Genomic DNA, 14,011 nt, shown 5'->3' on the forward strand with positions numbered 1-14,011 from the left:
GTGTCAGCGCAAGGCCACGGCGATGGTCGGTCGGGACTCATGGAGGTTTTCAGGCGTCCGGGCTAGGTCTTTGGAGGGAGAGCGTTTTTGTCTTGTCTCATTTTCTCTATCTCTTCATATTTCATGGTTGCAATATCAAAGCTACTGGTGTCTTTGATCTCACAATAGTCTTCAGCTCGTGAAACCATTGTGATCATTGTGCTTTTCGCTGGTGCCAGCCCCTGGCTTACATCTCTCCACACTGAGCGATAGCGACGTCCTGGATGGGCTTGTCTGTCACATTGGTCCTGACGTTCTCGATCTTTCGCACGACGTCCATGCCATCGACAACCTTTCCAAAGACGACATGCTTGCCATTGAGATGAGGTAGCGGCACAGTCGTGATGAAGAACTGGCAGCCATTTGTGTTTGGACCAGAGTTCTATTGGCGCACCATGTTAGTCATGTGGTGTGTGAAGACACGGCCATTGCAATACAGAAGACTTACTGCCATGGAGAGCAAACCAGCGACATCGTGTCTCAGATTGAAGTTTTCGTCAGCAAAGGCCTTTGTACCGTAGATCGAAGCCGAGCCAGTGCCATCGCCATTGAGGAAGTCACCTCCCTGGAGCATGAAGTTGGGAATCTTTTCATGTCGTCAGCTCGTATTCTCGCGTGGAAAGATGATGATGGTGCTCACCACACGGTGGAACTTGCATCCCTTGTAGCCTTGAGGATGCCCCAGGTGGTTCTTTGTCTCGCCGGTGCAGTACTGACGGAAGTTCTCGGCAGTCTTTGGCACGACGTCGGAGAACAGCTCCATCTTGACTCGTCCCAAGGGCTCGCCGCCGAGGGTGATGTCGAAGAATACGACAGGGTTGGGCGATGCCATCTTGTCTGAGGCAGAGTTTGTGTGATTGAAGTCCGGTTGTTGAGGATTTGAAGATAGAAGAGTGACAAACTGCTTGATTTGATCTGTGTTGCTGAGTATGTGCGGTGTAGATGAGCAACGTGGGCGGTGGTCGGTGGTGTTTCAAAGTTTCAATATTTACAAAGCCTCAAATACTGACCAGAACACGACAACTTTCGTGAGACGTGAAAGACTACCTCTAGGAGACGGCTGAAAGTCGACTGACTGGAGGTTTACCAAAAATTGACCCATGCGGTTAATGCATTGCAATGACGATGGAGGTGAGAAGCAAGTGTGATCAGAGGCAGGGTCGTACTGCTAGCATGATGCATGTCAGAGCTCCGCTAATTGACATCATAGGACATGCGAGCTAGCAGGTTCCGATTACTTCAAGATTCCATCTTGCTGCCACTACGAACTCAATCTTCCACTCAAACCTTGCAGCATCATACAATCTAATACCAATACTCACAAGGTACTAATACACGAGCTCAAAGGCGTGAGCAGTGGCAAGCTAACTTCCCACCCCGCAGCACCCCAATCATGTCATACGGAAACGATCGCTACGGTGGTGGTGACGACAACTACGGTGGCCGCAACGAAGGCAACTACGGCGGTCGCAACGAGGGTAACTACGGTGGCCGCGACGAATACGATGGCAACAACAGAGGAGGCTATGGCGGCGGCGGTCGCCATCAGGGAAACAACCAGGACGACTTTGGCGGACAAGGATATGGCGCCCAGGACGGCGGCTACGGCGGTCAAGGCAACTCCGGATATGGTGGTGGCCAGCCCCGCCGCGACGATGACTCTGGCTACGACCAGCGCAGAGATGAGCTGAGAAACCACGGACAGTCCGGCTACGGGTTCGTACACTTTGCTGCCTCAAGTGATGAATTTACAACTAACGGTACATCCTAGCTCGGTTGCTGGTCCTGGAGGCTACGGCAGGGGACAGGAAGGCTACGGCGGTCCCGGCGAGAGACTCAACTCCAACAACGATTACAATGATGGCGACCGCTACAACAGTGGCAACAACGAAGGAGGCTACGGCGGCGGCAACGGTCGTCACGGACACTCCAGTGGCACCTCTTATGGCGGTGTTCCCGGCGGCGATGATGACTACTCGTCTGCAGCTCACGTTGCAGCTCAGCACGCTGGCGACTCTGGAGACTCGAACCTGTTCAGCTCTGCCCTTAGCATGCTTTCTGGTCACAAGGCACAGCAGGGAGACGTTGACGAGGACGAGGCCGTCAGACACCACCAGCAGTTCTACGGCGGAGCCAGTCAGCCCCACCCAGCCAGCTCTGGTAGCATGGGCTCAGCCGCCGCCATGCAGGCCCTCAAGATGTTCAACCAGGGAGGCAGCTCTTCTGGCAATGGAGGCAAGAGCCAGAACGATTTCATCGGTCTTGCCATGTCTCAGGCTGCTAAGCTCTTCGGTATGTGCATCAATCACGATCTACAGGGTAAATTGTTAACGTTCACCCAGACCAGCAAAGCTCTCAAGGCAACGTCCACCAACAAGCCTCAAAGCAGGATGCTGTATCCTCGGCCGCTCAGATGGCCCTCAAGATGTACATGAAGAGCCAGGGTGGTGGTGCTGGTGGCAGCAGTGGAGGTGGCCTGATGGGCCTCATGAGCAAGTTCATGTAAAAGACATGATGATGATAGACGATGGAATGAACCAAGTTTTGGCATAGCTGCAACAATTCAAAACAGTTGTTATTTTCACACCCGAACAGAACCTGACATTCTGCTGTGGACGTTTATCATTGAGCAAATGATATACGGACATTGTAGTCCTTTCGAGTTCTTGTGAGCTGTTATCTTCTACGATTATTCTGTGATATCTGTTCATGTGGTTAGGCGAGTTTGGCTCGTTACGCCATCGTCTATGTCCCTTGTCACGATCGATCGCTCCCTCCTGTACGGCTTTTGAGCTTCAGGTAACCTTTATTGCCATCGTCTCCGAAAGCATCCTCAGATTCTACGACTCGCTTCATTGAAGACGAGCCGATCGCAGTGGCTGCACGGGCACCTCTAGAGCCGCCCACAAGCACCGCTTCCTCTTGTTCAAAGTCGTCTCCAGATATCATCTCCCATTCTGCGCCCGACATGTCTTGGAAGAGAATCTGCTTGATCTTGTCGAGAAAACGAGTAAAAGAAGCAGCTCTCCAATTGTGCATCACATCGACTCCATCGGTTGGGCCAGGAGTCTGACGAGTGCTAGCATGAGAGAATTGACCAAAGAGCTGGTTCGTGCCAGCAGGATGACCCGCGCTGGTTTGATGAGGAGTTGGACCTCTACCGGTGTGTTCACGGAATAATGTGTAGAGATTGAGACCCATGGGACAAACGGCTTGATACGCACTGGAGAGATTGAGACCTTGAGAGGTGCAGAGCCAAGCGACGTTCCATGCCAGCAACGAGATGCCCTCGATATAAAGGTTGTACCTAGCGGGATCTTCCTTGGCGAGAGCAACCAACGGGCGATCCAAATGGAGAAGACGCGGCTTAGGCAAGGGGCGTTGATCCAAAGTACGCGAGGACGCCGGGGTCGATGAAGAGCCGGGAAAAGGAAGCTGGAAGCCTTGATACGAAGATTGCAAGGAGAAGATAGTGGGGTGAGGATAACTTGCGTGAGGAGGAGTGATTTCGGCCGGAAGACGGACCGACAGATAATGACAACATGTGATCAATAGACGGCATATATTGGCCAGAGCAGCATTGATGAGTTGAGGCTGTGCAGAGTTGATTTGGCGCAAATCGAGGATGGAGATGCCACCGATAGCGTAGTCGTGCACGATACTGCCGTCTGGCATGCGCCGTCTTTTCTGCTGCAGTCCCGCCAACCTTGCCGTCTCTTGACACAGTTTGGTCCTACCCTCGAGGGTGCGTGCTTGCACTTTGTCAAGTCTACGTTGGCTCCGGCGGATAGTTGCATGAAGTGGTTCGAGTAACTGAGGCACACGGCTAGTCATCTCGGTCCGCTCGCGTTTGATCTCGGCGTGTCGCTGCTTGATATCAAGGTGGCGTAAGGCATTGTCTCTCCGGGCTTGTTCCATCTGCTTTCTGAGAAGATTGATCTGCTCATTGATGATGGTGCAGCGCAAGTGAGTAGCTTGGCTCTCTCGTAAGATATGGGCATGGACATGCTTCTTTGCACTCTCTGTGATATCTACCACCTGCGAGTTGGAAGGCGAACATGATGACGAGAAGCCTGAGAGCGGTGAGATGACAGAGTGAACCTGTTTGCTAAGGCTCTCGATATTGAGCAAATCTGCCAGTCTGTCCAGTCGAGCTTGGTACACCAGTGATCGAGCACAAGATATGCATGTTGGTTGTCCATGAGAGGGGAAAACGGCAGAGCATATAGCACACTCCATCGTTTGGCCGATGTCGTGCAATTACCGCTCGTGCATCGATACAAAGTTCTTATGTTCTCGCGGGAGTGCTGCAGATAAGACTCTTGTGGTCTCAGGCGGCTACTATATCAACACTCTGCGATTTCACACAGGCATGAGACACCTTGGAGCGTGCTTGCTTTGTAGAGCATTGAAAGTCGACCCACAAGCCAGGAAGAAATGTTCGAGTTGTTCATGGATGGCAGTCACGCCTCCACACGTCACGCGTGATCGCGTCGCCCGTGCTTGCCTGCTCACCAAATTGTCAAACACCTTGATAAATGTTTGGGAACCAAAGCTCCGCTTGAGCATTCGCAACATGGAATCCGAGAACACTGCTCCTCACGATCAAATCAGTCCCCCACCGGACGAGCACGATCACGATGAAGAGGACGCCGTCGAACCACAGGAAGAAATGGATCTATTTGACTGGCAAGCACTAGAGACAGAGTACCTCAACAAGATGGCCGAACACAAGGCAGAAGAAGACGCTCATCTCCAAGAATTCGCTTCTCTGTCACGGTTCTTTGGAGTCTGGGCGGAAACAATCTCTGGCCACGAACAGAAAAGAAGCCACCAGCGGTATGCTCATTTGCAGTCAGGAAACGAATCTCGTCTAACCTTTCAACTTCTAGCCTGAGGACGCAAAGCACGTTGGTCATGAAACAAGAAGACGATCTAGAAGAGCGCAGAAAGCATTGTAAGATCGAGGCAAAAGATGACCTCTTGGCATTGTTTTTCTAATCAGTCACAGATGTGCAAGTTGTCGAGGCATTTCGGAGGGCCCTTCTCATGCTTGAGCACTAAAATCCTTCGATACACCAGCATCACCTCGGGAAATGGCTGCGCGATCTCCTTCATCCCAGAGTATTTGCTGGTCATGATGCTGAGCCCTCTTACCCGAATCTGTATTTTTGCGTCTTGAGAAAGGAATTGCTCGAGTCTGTTTTTGCGTTTTTGCTTTCTTTGATTGCTCTATACCCACTCGCTAGAGTATGCAAATCACGGACTGATATGGAGTTGTAAATGAGAAGCTCATAAGCCTAGGTTCATACAAATCGTACCAGGTCTTCGAAAAGTTGAAATCTATTTCTATACAAATACCACACCCACCACTCTTGAGATATGCCCGGCTTAGAGCAGAGGGTTTTGCTTGTATTCCGGAACGTCGCTGTCAGTCTGGCTCTTCTTGACCTCCTGGTTCTCGATCGACTTCTCGACTTCGGAGTCGGTTTCGGCGAGGAACTTCTCTGCCTCGAGAGCGGCGATACAGCCAGAACCTGACACACTTGTTAGCGGGAGTAGATAGCTGGTGTTTACACAATACGAACCTGCACTGGTGATGGCTTGGCGGTACTTCTTGTCCTGGACATCTCCCGCGGCAAAGATACCCTCGACGTTGGTGTGGGTAGTTCCAGGTTCGGTGATCAAGTAACCGTCCTCGTCCATCTTCAATTGACCCTTGAACAGGGTAGTAGCAGGCTCGTGACCAACAGCATAGAAGAGACCGTTTGCCTCGATGCTCTCCTCCTCTCCTGACTTCATGTTCTTGATGGTGAGACCGGTCATGAGACCACGAGGCTTGTCCTCACCAGTGATCTTGGTAGCAACAGTGTTGTACTTGATTTCAACCTTGGGATTGGTGCTCAATCTGCGAGCGTTGGCCTTGCTAGCACGGAGCTGATCCTTGCGAACAAGCACCGTGACCTTGGAAGCCTTCTTGGTAAGGTAGATGGCCTCCTCAACCGCCGAGTCACCACCTCCGATAACAACCAGAGGCTTTTGTCTGAAAATTGGCAGCGAACCGTCGCAGACAGCGCATGCACTGACACCGTTGCCCCAGTATTGCTCCTCGCCGGGCAGGTCCAATCTTCTTGCCTTAGCACCGGTTGCAATGATGATGCTGTCGGCTGTGTGTGTCTCTTCCTCAAGGTTCTCGTCGTCGCCCAGGGGGTGGAGCCAAAACTTGAAGGGTCTCTGGGAGAAGTCGACCTTTCCAACAGTCTGAGTGACGATCTGGGTACCGCAAGCCTCGGACTGTGCGCGCATGTTGTCCTAGACGGAGGTCAGAAAATTACTCATGACAAGCAGAGATCTAAGTTTTACACACCATCAAGGTAGCACCCTGGATGTTCATGAATCCAGGGAAGTTCTCGACCTCGTCGGTGGTAGTCAATTGACCACCAGCAGCGATTCCGAGAGCGAGGAAGCCCTCGTACAAGACGGGCTGAAGGTCTGCACGAGCGGCATAGATGGCGGCGGTGTGGCCGGCGGGGCCTGAGCCAATGATGACGACCTTGGAGTGCATGTTGCGGGCTGGAGGAGGAGCAAGTGCGCTGGCTTCGCGGGCGACAAAGGGGAGAGATGCGAACGGGAGAGCGAGAGAGGCGCGGAAAGGAGTAATGCCTGCACGGCGGAGAGTCGAGGCGAACACTTTGACGGTGATTTACAAATGGTTTGCAAAAGAGGCTTGATTGTATATACGATGTGCCAGAGTTGCTTAGCAATGCTCTAGTCAGACCATTCGGGTACGGCTGGTTCCGTGATGCTAGAATTATGTTTCACTCAAAGGCGTTCTGATCAATTCGTAATCGACGCCGTGTTTTTCTCTCGGCTTCGTTCCAAATCGCGACTCGATCACGGTCCGGTCTTTGTCTGCCGAGGCGCCGCGACCTCGGATGTCCACGTGCCTGCGCCGGGTACCAAGTCTGAAGCCCGAAGCTTGATGCAGCCGCCATGCATCATCTTATCTGATGCAATCAATCGATGCGTGGTGATTCCAGGTTGTCTACATATCGTCTATTCTTCCGTGGGGTCATCCTCTGTTATCTCGCTAGTTGCACCGTCGACTGCTTGTTCTGTTGCAGCATCTTGTGCTTCTTCTGGAGTGCCTCTCTTCCTCAAGTTCTCGATTCCATACAACAAGTTGTCGAGTTGCTTCCGCTCTGGCGCAGGAAGCATGAGATTGTTAGCAGCATTCAGCTTCAGGCTGAAGCTTTTATCGAGCTCTAGGCCAACTTCGGATCCGGTCTTGTGTACTGCGTAAGCTTGTAGACGCGGGGTCGGTGCCTTTGTGTGGTCAGATTGTTGTGCCGACAGACTAGTGAAGAATCGACGTACCTCTGTGACGTCCAATGAGACGATGACAGTGTTACCAACCACAGCAACATCCAAGGGCACTCCTGGTAGAGAGATACCAGTCAAGGCCGAGCCCTGTTGTGACACCAAAAGGCATGGCAGCCTCTCGCAAGCGACCAACACTGCCGTTTCCTTGATCTCCGTACCGGAAGGTACAGCCCAGAGTCCCGAAACCGCAATTGGGCTCCTAGCTCCGAAGTTGACGTCCGAAGATTGAGAAGAGAAGAGACTTGTAAGAGCGGACCTCATATCGCGCTTTTCTTTCAGGCTGCCAGCTCGCCAATCCCACACGCCCAACCAGTCGTCTCCACCACCACTTACCAAGAGCTCATTACCGGGTACCAGGCAAATCTTGCTGATGAAGTCCTTGTGTCCGAGGCAGAAGCCCTCAATGATGTGTGCTTGAGGAGGCCCCCTTGAGATTCTGATGTGTTCATCTCTGTCGGCTGTTATGATATAACCACGGGTTTTGCCATCGACTTCTTCAGTCGCATATTGGACATCGGTCAGCATGGAAACATGTCCAAGAAGCAGTTGGTATTCGAACTTGGGCCCCTCCCTCGCTTTGGCTTGCAGGTCCTTCTGCTTCATCTGATTTTCGAGCGCTCTTCGGTTGCGACCAGAATGAACAGTTAAAGTGGAGGCTGCAGGAACGTATTTCTTAGAGCCGGCGTCCTCCTTGGTCTCTGTCTTGGAGCTGTCTTCAATTTTGTCCACAAAGGTAGATGGAAACAGAGGGAGGGAGTACACGTCTCCGAACTTGTCACCACACAAGATAGTTTTGTTGTCCGGAGTTACCACGACAGCACAAGGTCGTTTGGGCATATTTCTTTGTCAAAGTCAATTAAAGATTCGGGGAATGGGACGATCAAACTCCTACCTTTCGCTCAACTCATTCAGCTTACCGCTCTCAGTCACCTCGAGAACTCTGACGGACTTGTCATCCGTCACAGCAACGGCATGCTTGCTGTCAGCAGAAATAGCTAGTTTGATGACATTTGGAGTAGGTGCTGTCTCGGAATCAAGTTTGCGTTTTTTGCCAGGAGGACCATCTGAAGCGGCTTCGACCTGAGAGTTGGTTCAGCTGGCGTTTGGCAGGATCAAGCTGACTGAATATCCTATCAGTCGGGCCACTGCAGGAGGGTCCCACACCGAGTTACTTACGGAGCTGTTGTCGTTTTGCTCTGGCCATTGAGACAAAATCGAGCCATCTGAAAGTTTTACAGAGACAATTTTAGCACCGCAGGCAGCCAATAGCAGACCCTCGGGAGCGAAATCCTGAGATTTGCACAAAGCAGTGATCTGGTATGGGTGACTCATGATTCAAGGTGACGAACAGTCAAAGTGGACGAGAGTACGAAGAATTGGTTACTCGAGCATGCATGCAGCGCGAGTGAGCCAGCAGCAGGGCTGGGCCCAGAAAAAGTCATGGTCGATGCTTGGTTTCGGCCAGATCGGGCATTGGCGACGCCAAGACCGACACCCACAACTGCCAAATTCACTGGCACGCGGTCTGGCAAAAGATCAGAAATCCGAAGAGCCTTTGAACCTCTACAACAACCAACTACGGGACATTTTCCAGACTTCGCCTGAAACATCCCTAACTCATCGCAAGATAGCAGAAATGGGGGGCAAGTCAGCAACCAAGGCCGTCTACTTCGACAAGCTGAAGTCTCTTCTCGAGACTTACAAGTCCATCTTCATCGTCACCGTCGACAATGTCTCGTCTCAGCAGATGCACGAGATCCGCCAGGCTCTCCGTGGTGAATCCGTCGTCCTGATGGGCAAGAACACCATGGTCCGCCGTGCTCTCAAGGGCTTCATCGCTGATGCCCCCGAGTACGAGCGTCTCCTTCCTCACGTCAAGGGTGAGTCCGCACGCAGCTTGCGCAGATGCGCATTGGTCTCGAGTGCGCCCAACTAACGCAATGCGCTCCCAGGTAACGTCGGTTTCATCTTCACCAACTCCGACCTCAAGGACACCCGTGAGAAGATTCTCTCCAACCGCGTCGCCGCCCCTGCCCGTGCCGGTGCCGTCGCCCCTCTCGATGTTTTCATCCCCGCTGGAAACACTGGTATGGAGCCCGGAAAGACCTCTTTCTTCCAGGCTCTCGGTGTCCCCACCAAGATTGCCCGTGGTACCATTGAAATCACCACCGATCTGAAGCTCGTTGAGGCCGGCACCAAGGTCGGTGCCTCCGAGGCCACCCTGCTCAACATGCTGAACATCTCGCCCTTCACCTACGGTATGGGCATTGCTCAGATCTACGACCAGGGCCAGACCTTCGATGCCAGCGTCCTCGACATTGAGGAGAGCCAGCTCCTCAAGGCCTTCACCAGCGCCATCACCACCATTGCCACCATCTCCCTGGCTGTCAACTACCCCACCCTCCCCTCGGTCATGCACTCGCTGGTCAACTCCTACAAGAACGTCATCTCGGCCGCCATCGAGATCGACTACGAGTGGGATGCCATCCACGAGCTCAAGGACCGCATCGCCAACCCCGATGCTTACGCCGCCGCTGCCCCCGCTGCCGGCTCTGCTCCCGCTGCTGGTGACGCCCCTGCCGCCGCTAAGGAGGAGGAGAAGGAGGGTAAGATTACTCCCATTTGTATGTCTACACCGTCCAAGATGCTAACAGCTTACCCACAGAGTCTGAGGAGGACGACGACATGGGCTTCGGTCTCTTCGACTAAGCGTGTCGCTTGCCATAGATTTTCTAGAAACAGAAAACGCACCTCGTCCCCAAAACATTGTGGCATCCGTACTGCTAGTGAGAACCGTTCACTGGTCACAGCTTTCGTTGAAAGGTTAGTACCACACTGTCTCAATTCCCTCACACACTCGCGAATGATTATACATTTTTAACCCCGAGATCTTCAATGAAGAATAAAACGCAACAACAACACTCTAATTTTTTCATGACGCACATTATCATCTCACTTTCGCTTATCACAACACCTTTTGTTGAACATGGCTAACTGAGATGACAGACACAAGATGTACCGTGAGATGTCTTCTACCTATGCGCCAAGTCTATCGTGCCACAGTCTATGCCAATAAATCAACTCGTATCCAAAACACTTCAAAATGCCACTTTCCTCCCAAACTCTCGCACACTCCTTGACTTGCTGTGTTGTCTGTTGCCACATCTGCGTGAGCATATCTTTCTTGAATGTAGTTGTTCTCCCCTGTAGGGGTCGGGTTATGTTGGCAATATATGTCCATGTCTTCCGAGAACAATCTGAGACTTAGGCTTTTGGCCAGTCCGAGACCTCTGTATGCTGGTTCAACATGCAAGGTTGTGAGTGAAGCGTCCAAACCAAGGAAGCCCCACGCGACTGGCTCCCGTGTAGTCGATGGATTTTTAGCAGGATAAATCGCGACGCTGGGGAGCTTGCATAGAGTCCTGTCCTGTCGGGGAATCTGCGTACGTGACTTGACCAGCGAGTAGTTCTTGGGGTCTACCTTGCCGTACTCAAAGCCAGAAGGTAGTTCTCTGGAAACCATACTGTGGTTTTGTGAGCAGGAGAGCCATTATGGATCCGGTTGTTCAAGACACTTACCCGTTCGTGATATCAAAGATGTACTTCCTGTATGGTATACCCGATACCTCGGCGGAATCTGGGTCGACAAAGCCCAGCCTTTTCAGAATTGTGAACGTGGCCCTGTGCACTGAACCAAACAAGACAATGTTCTCATTCTGCATGTGCGATAGAAATTGGTCTCTATCGACGAGCACACTGCCATTGGTAGCTGAAGATTGGTCTGTAGCCCCTTCCGGGTCGACAATCGTGCTAGCTTTCGGAGGAGTTTCGAACTGACTGATCTTCTTGATCATGGCTTTGACGAGATCATCTGCACATGGAGTCTTAGAGTCATCCGTTGGTGTATCGTGTTCCCAACTGGCGGCCAGCCAGACCTCAGTCTCTGGTCTGCATGCACGGTCGACATATGCGATGATCCAGGAGTCCTTAGCCTTCCTCTCATGAGGAGATCTGGCAAAATCAATGGAGCTGAGTATTCTAGCGCCTGGCTCAAAGTGCCCGAACTGTATGCGTCGATAGAGGGCGATGCATGTAGGAATATAAGGTGCCAGCCATTGAATCAGATCCTGCTGTTGTTCACTGGACACCTCGAATATTTCGGTGCCTGTCATGCTGCCTCAAGTTGTCTGAACAATCACGGTGCCAGGAGAGAAGAGAAGTGGAGGAAGCAATGAATTACGATCTCGTGCTTTCGATTATTAAATCCAGCTCCTGCCGTGCCTTCCGATGACTCGACGCCCAACGCCTTCTTGTTTAATGGGAAAAAGAGTCTCGCTGTAGCATACAGGAAAACGAAAATCGTAGACTTTGGAACACGAGAAACTCTCGTGCAGTTCTATAGAATGCCGCAAACGCTACCCACAAGCATAAAAGGGAATAGAAAGAAAACAAAAACGCAAAAAGAGGGGCTACCCAGGGAGGCTGCTGGTATAGACAACTTTGCCTGGGCTCTTCCTTGTTTCATATCATAAGCATCGTTTTTCTTTTACTGCGAGGCACACTGGACTCTCTCGCCACCTGCGCCGTGCATCTCATCATCATCATCCTCGCCCATGGCAGCGCGTTGTGCGCGTGCCGACTCGCGGTTGGGGTCCACCTTGTCGAGCGAGAAGTCTTCGGTCATGGCATCCGGAGGAGGGACGTTCTGGGGAGAGCGAGGAGGTAAGACACTTTCGAGAGCAGCCTTTTGCTCATCGGTCATGGGTGCACCGTCGGCGCTGGTCAAGATCTCTGGGAACTTGACGTCGAACTGGATGTAGAGGTTGCCGAAGTCGTGGTGTCTGTATGAAGGCATACCCTGGCCTCTGATGACCTTGATCTCTCCTGTTTGAGTTGTTAGTATGGTGATGCGCAAATCGTAATCATGACAACATACCGGGAGAGATAACCTCGCCGGGCTTGATCTCAACTGTGAGCCATCTCTCGTCGAGGTGCTCAATGTAGATAGCACCACCAGCAAGAGCGGTCAAAAGATCAATCTCGGCCTGGTAGAAGAGGTCGTCGCCCTTGCGCTGGAAGCGAGCGTGAGGCTTCTGCTCAATCTCGAACTGAACGTCACCGGGCTCAACGCCAGGCATCTGGTCACCCTCGCCACGGAAGTCGATCTTGGTACCGCTCTGGACACCCTTGTCGACGTGGACGTGCAGAACCTTGCGCTCAACAGTCGTCTTCTTTCCGTGGCACTGCTTGCAGCGGTCCTTCTCGCGAACAATCTCACCCTCTCCGTTGCAGTCGGGGCAGACGGTCTGGAAGCGCTGGATCATGGGACCCATCTGGCGCATCATCATCTTCATACCCTGACCGTTGCAGCCTGTGCATGTCTTGACGGCGCCCTCCTTACCACCGCGACCATCGCACTTGGGGCACAAGACGGACTTTTGCAGGGCGAGCTTGGAGATCTTGCCCTTGTACATGTCCTCGAGCGAGACCTTGTGGACGTGGTGAATGGTGCGGGCCTTCTTGGGGCCAGGATCACGACCACCGCCCATGCCACCACCGAACATGCCGCCGAAGCCACCACCGCCGCCGCCGCCGAAGAATTGCGAGAAGAGATCTTCGGCGTTCATGCCACCACCCATGCCGCCTTGCTCGATTCCTTCTTCACCATATTGATCGTAGAGTTGGCGTTTTTCTGAGTCGGCGAGAATCTCGTATGCGTGTGACAGCTCCTTGAACTTTTCTGCGGCTTCGGGCGAAGGGTTCTTGTCTAGGATAACAGATCAGCCAGGTGCCCGCCAAGGCAGATGTCGTGACTACAAACCAGGATGGAACTTGAGAGCGCCCTTGCGGTATGCCGACTTGAGTTGAGCCTCGGAAGCGTCAGGAGCGACGCCTAGAGTCTCGTAGAATTTCGTGTCCTTGACCATGGTGGTGGTGGTAGGGTTGAGGGGGCTGTGTTGAGTTGAAGTGCGCGAGGACAGAAGCGAATGTTAACAGAAAACTGAAGGGGGTATCGAATCAACAGACGGAAAAGCCAAGGACTATAGTTGACGTGTGGTAAGCGCAGGCTCTGAGAGGGAACGAGAACGCTTGGGAAGGCGATTGATTGATTTGGCTCCCGATAGCCTTTCTAGAGCCTTCGACGATTTTCTTCCGAATGCCGCTGGAGCGCCAAGCCGCAAGCACTCCCAACCCTCTCTCACTCCGGTTCATGCACACTCACTCGATTGCAGCAACACACTTTGATAGAGTGACATGTCAAACAACCACATGTAATGTAGCAAGCAGTGAATCCTTCTGAGCGTAAACCAAGACGTCTTTTACCCTATGCTCGGAGGAGCCCATACTGATCAGGCTGCATGGCTGGGCATATTTGCAGTTCTACGTAGCAGCAGTGTTCGCATCTTGTGATCATCCCGATCTTGTTCGAATAGCGATTGTATATATCGTCAATCTTGAAGAGTTGACCGGCCAGCAAAAGCGGGCAAGCAGTCCACTGAATCGACCTCCTATGATCGGCCCTGTAGGCGCTATGAGCCGCAAACTAGTCAAACCAAAAATCTGCTTTATCTGGGGTTCTGCTCTTTCC

General features: G+C 52.4%; 9 protein-coding genes across 9 annotated transcripts; 3 read left to right on the top strand and 6 right to left on the bottom strand.

The window, feature by feature from the left end:
• Positions 1 to 226: 226 nt before the first annotated feature.
• M436DRAFT_38843 (uncharacterized protein) lies at positions 227 to 871 on the bottom strand (the record flags this gene model as incomplete). Its single annotated transcript, XM_013575433.1, has 3 exons — positions 227 to 421; positions 488 to 625; positions 680 to 871. The coding sequence occupies 3 exons, from the start codon at positions 869 to 871 to the stop codon at positions 227 to 229; spliced, it is 525 nt and encodes a 174-aa protein (XP_013430887.1).
• A 561-nt stretch (positions 872 to 1,432) lies between these two features.
• M436DRAFT_60924 (uncharacterized protein) lies at positions 1,433 to 2,545 on the top strand (the record flags this gene model as incomplete). The annotated part of the gene is made up of 3 exons (XM_013575643.1): positions 1,433 to 1,755; positions 1,811 to 2,331; positions 2,382 to 2,545. The coding sequence occupies 3 exons, from the start codon at positions 1,433 to 1,435 to the stop codon at positions 2,543 to 2,545; spliced, it is 1,008 nt and encodes a 335-aa protein (XP_013431097.1).
• A 251-nt stretch (positions 2,546 to 2,796) lies between these two features.
• M436DRAFT_38292 (uncharacterized protein) lies at positions 2,797 to 4,278 on the bottom strand (the record flags this gene model as incomplete). The annotated part of the gene is made up of 1 exon (XM_013575333.1): positions 2,797 to 4,278. The coding sequence occupies one exon, from the start codon at positions 4,276 to 4,278 to the stop codon at positions 2,797 to 2,799; it is 1,482 nt and encodes a 493-aa protein (XP_013430787.1).
• A 337-nt stretch (positions 4,279 to 4,615) lies between these two features.
• On the top strand, positions 4,616 to 5,103 carry M436DRAFT_60926 (uncharacterized protein; the record flags this gene model as incomplete). The annotated part of the gene is made up of 3 exons (XM_013575644.1): positions 4,616 to 4,878; positions 4,932 to 4,996; positions 5,051 to 5,103. 3 exons carry the CDS (start codon positions 4,616 to 4,618, stop codon positions 5,101 to 5,103), a joined length of 381 nt encoding a protein of 126 aa, XP_013431098.1.
• A 327-nt stretch (positions 5,104 to 5,430) lies between these two features.
• Positions 5,431 to 6,604, bottom strand: M436DRAFT_70045 (thioredoxin reductase; the record flags this gene model as incomplete). The annotated part of the gene is made up of 3 exons (XM_013575790.1): positions 5,431 to 5,576; positions 5,628 to 6,351; positions 6,407 to 6,604. The coding sequence occupies 3 exons, from the start codon at positions 6,602 to 6,604 to the stop codon at positions 5,431 to 5,433; spliced, it is 1,068 nt and encodes a 355-aa protein (XP_013431244.1).
• Positions 6,605 to 7,095: 491 nt separating this feature from the next.
• Positions 7,096 to 8,754, bottom strand: M436DRAFT_70046 (uncharacterized protein; the record flags this gene model as incomplete). The annotated part of the gene is made up of 4 exons (XM_013575791.1): positions 7,096 to 7,365; positions 7,417 to 8,263; positions 8,315 to 8,502; positions 8,599 to 8,754. The coding sequence occupies 4 exons, from the start codon at positions 8,752 to 8,754 to the stop codon at positions 7,096 to 7,098; spliced, it is 1,461 nt and encodes a 486-aa protein (XP_013431245.1).
• A 304-nt stretch (positions 8,755 to 9,058) lies between these two features.
• M436DRAFT_60929 (60S acidic ribosomal protein P0) lies at positions 9,059 to 10,250 on the top strand (the record flags this gene model as incomplete). Its single annotated transcript, XM_013575645.1, has 3 exons — positions 9,059 to 9,302; positions 9,375 to 10,046; positions 10,210 to 10,250. 3 exons carry the CDS (start codon positions 9,059 to 9,061, stop codon positions 10,248 to 10,250), a joined length of 957 nt encoding a protein of 318 aa, XP_013431099.1.
• Positions 10,251 to 10,486: 236 nt separating this feature from the next.
• Positions 10,487 to 11,594, bottom strand: M436DRAFT_38053 (uncharacterized protein; the record flags this gene model as incomplete). The annotated part of the gene is made up of 2 exons (XM_013575291.1): positions 10,487 to 10,946; positions 11,002 to 11,594. 2 exons carry the CDS (start codon positions 11,592 to 11,594, stop codon positions 10,487 to 10,489), a joined length of 1,053 nt encoding a protein of 350 aa, XP_013430745.1.
• Positions 11,595 to 11,968: 374 nt separating this feature from the next.
• M436DRAFT_78884 (uncharacterized protein) lies at positions 11,969 to 13,349 on the bottom strand (the record flags this gene model as incomplete). Its single annotated transcript, XM_013575992.1, has 3 exons — positions 11,969 to 12,306; positions 12,359 to 13,189; positions 13,244 to 13,349. 3 exons carry the CDS (start codon positions 13,347 to 13,349, stop codon positions 11,969 to 11,971), a joined length of 1,275 nt encoding a protein of 424 aa, XP_013431446.1.
• Between the last annotated feature and the right edge of the window lie 662 nt (positions 13,350 to 14,011).

This window comes from Aureobasidium namibiae (assembly GCF_000721765.1).
Source record: "Aureobasidium namibiae CBS 147.97 unplaced genomic scaffold scaffold_2, whole genome shotgun sequence".
NCBI classification, from domain to species: Eukaryota; Fungi; Ascomycota; class Dothideomycetes; order Dothideales; family Saccotheciaceae; genus Aureobasidium; species Aureobasidium namibiae.